At 50.8% G+C, this 1,824-nt stretch overlaps 1 protein-coding gene across 1 annotated transcript in view; it reads left to right on the top strand.

The window, feature by feature from the left end:
• The first annotated feature begins 1,536 nt into the window (after positions 1 to 1,536).
• Positions 1,537 to 1,824, top strand: part of LOC102490457 (nuclear RNA export factor 2-like) — a 62,518-nt gene continuing 62,230 nt past the window's right edge. The window contains 1 exon segment of the mRNA XM_014583199.1: positions 1,537 to 1,637. Coding sequence (XP_014438685.1) covers positions 1,537 to 1,637 — 101 coding nt within the window.

The following is a 1,824-nucleotide window of genomic DNA, read 5'->3' as shown; positions in this document are numbered from 1 at the left end:
ACCTCACCTGGCATGACATCCACGTAATTATGACATCCACCATGGCAGCGGATGAGCATGACCAGGTACGAGCGGCAGGAAGAGAGTACACTGACAGGGCCCACATGGCAGACACCACCGTGGCGGTATGTACTGAGGTAATCCCTGCAGTTGATCCTGGCTGGAGATACCAGGAAGGTGACCCTGGCCACTGGTGACATGACTACATATTACAATGCCTTAAGACAGGGATAGAACAAGCAGCCCAGAAGGCAGTAAATTATGACAAATTGCGAAAAGTCACCCAGGGTCAAAAAAATCCAGCCATGGTTTTGAGTTGCCTCACTGAGGCTATACAACTTCATCCCCTACTCTTCCTGGAAAATCCTGTTGGGGCAGTAGTTCTGGCAACCCATTTTATCACCCACTCAGCCACTGATAACAGGGGAAAAAAAACTCAAAAAGGCTAAACAAAGCCCTCAGACCCCCATACAAAACCTGGTGAATATTGGCAATTAAAGTTTTCAATTCCCGAGAGGAGGACTCTGAGGTAGCTCGTCACAAACAGGCCAATCAGATGGCTGCCATGCAAGCCCAAGCCCAAGACCTGGTGGCTGCCCTGAGGCCAACACTTCAGAAGGGGGTCCCTAGACGCAGTCTTCCCCCAGGAAACTGCTTCAAATGTGGTAAGCCAGGCCACTGGTCCCGTGAATGCCTGGATCCCAGGCTGCCCACTAAACCCTGCCCAGGGTATGGCAAAATGGGTCACTGGGGCTCTGACTGCCCCAAAAGAGGGAGATGAGATCCACTGCCAATGCCTCCACACTGAAAGGAGATCCACCACCCTGATTTCGACCTGGCCATGATGGGACTGGCTGAGGATTGACAGGCCCCTGATTTGATCACCCCAATTACCTTTGCCAAGCCCGGGGTCCAGTTACAGGTAGCAGGTAAGTCGTTCACCTTTCAGATGGACATGGGGGCTACCTACTCCATTCTCCTAACATATCTTGACCCTTATTACCCTCCCAGGTCTTTATTGTGGGTATTGATGGCCAGCCCTCATATCCTCTCTCTACCAAACCCTTAGCCTGCTGCCTCGGGAAAACGTACTTTACCCACTCTTTTCTTGTCATTCCCACATGCCCCAAACACCTCCTAAGCTGTGACATCCTTAAAAAGTTACATGTTGCCCTTCAATTTAACTCCTCCCCCTTCCTTGGCCTCCTCTGCCAGGCCACTTGTCCCCTCCCCAGACTTAATTTCCCTCCCCCACTCATTTCTCCAGACCAGGTCAACACCTATAATTATCTGTTCAGGTCCTCTCCATAACACTAGCCCTAATTCTCTCTGTTGGACTAGCTGCAGTGGCCCCACAGGAATGGGTGTTCTGGAAAAGGCTTTTGCTAGCAGTGTTATACCTCTTACTCATGGGAATCGCAGTAAGTCTAAAATGTCTGGACTGGTACCCCGCTCTGCCTCTCCCCCCCCTGTTTAGCCATGCCTGGCCTCCTCCTCCTTCTCATGGTCTTTGGAATGGACTCTGCCTTGACAGTTATGGAATGGGAATTCCAGGTACAACATACTAAAGATGTTATCAATAAGACTGCTTGGGACAGGCGCTCCTCATCGGTCGCGCTGCAGTTTGACCATTCAAGGTACCTTAGCAGCCCTCTAGTCAATCTTTGCCCCCCTCAGGGCTGCACCTCCACGACCTGTAATCCAGTCACGTTTACCATCAGGAACCCATCTGTCTCTCTCTCTGGCTATCCATCCAACTGGCAGGTATCCGACCTAAGGGTATTATGGAAATACTTACAGTTTATCATAACCTGCCTCCTACAC

The sequence above is a fragment of the Tupaia chinensis genome, unplaced genomic scaffold (genome assembly GCF_000334495.1).
Source record: "Tupaia chinensis unplaced genomic scaffold, TupChi_1.0 Scaffold144165_1, whole genome shotgun sequence".
Lineage (NCBI taxonomy): Eukaryota > Metazoa > Chordata > Mammalia > Scandentia > Tupaiidae > Tupaia > Tupaia belangeri.
The sequence above is the reverse complement of the archived record's forward strand: the minus strand, read 5'-3'. Positions and strand labels throughout refer to the sequence as shown.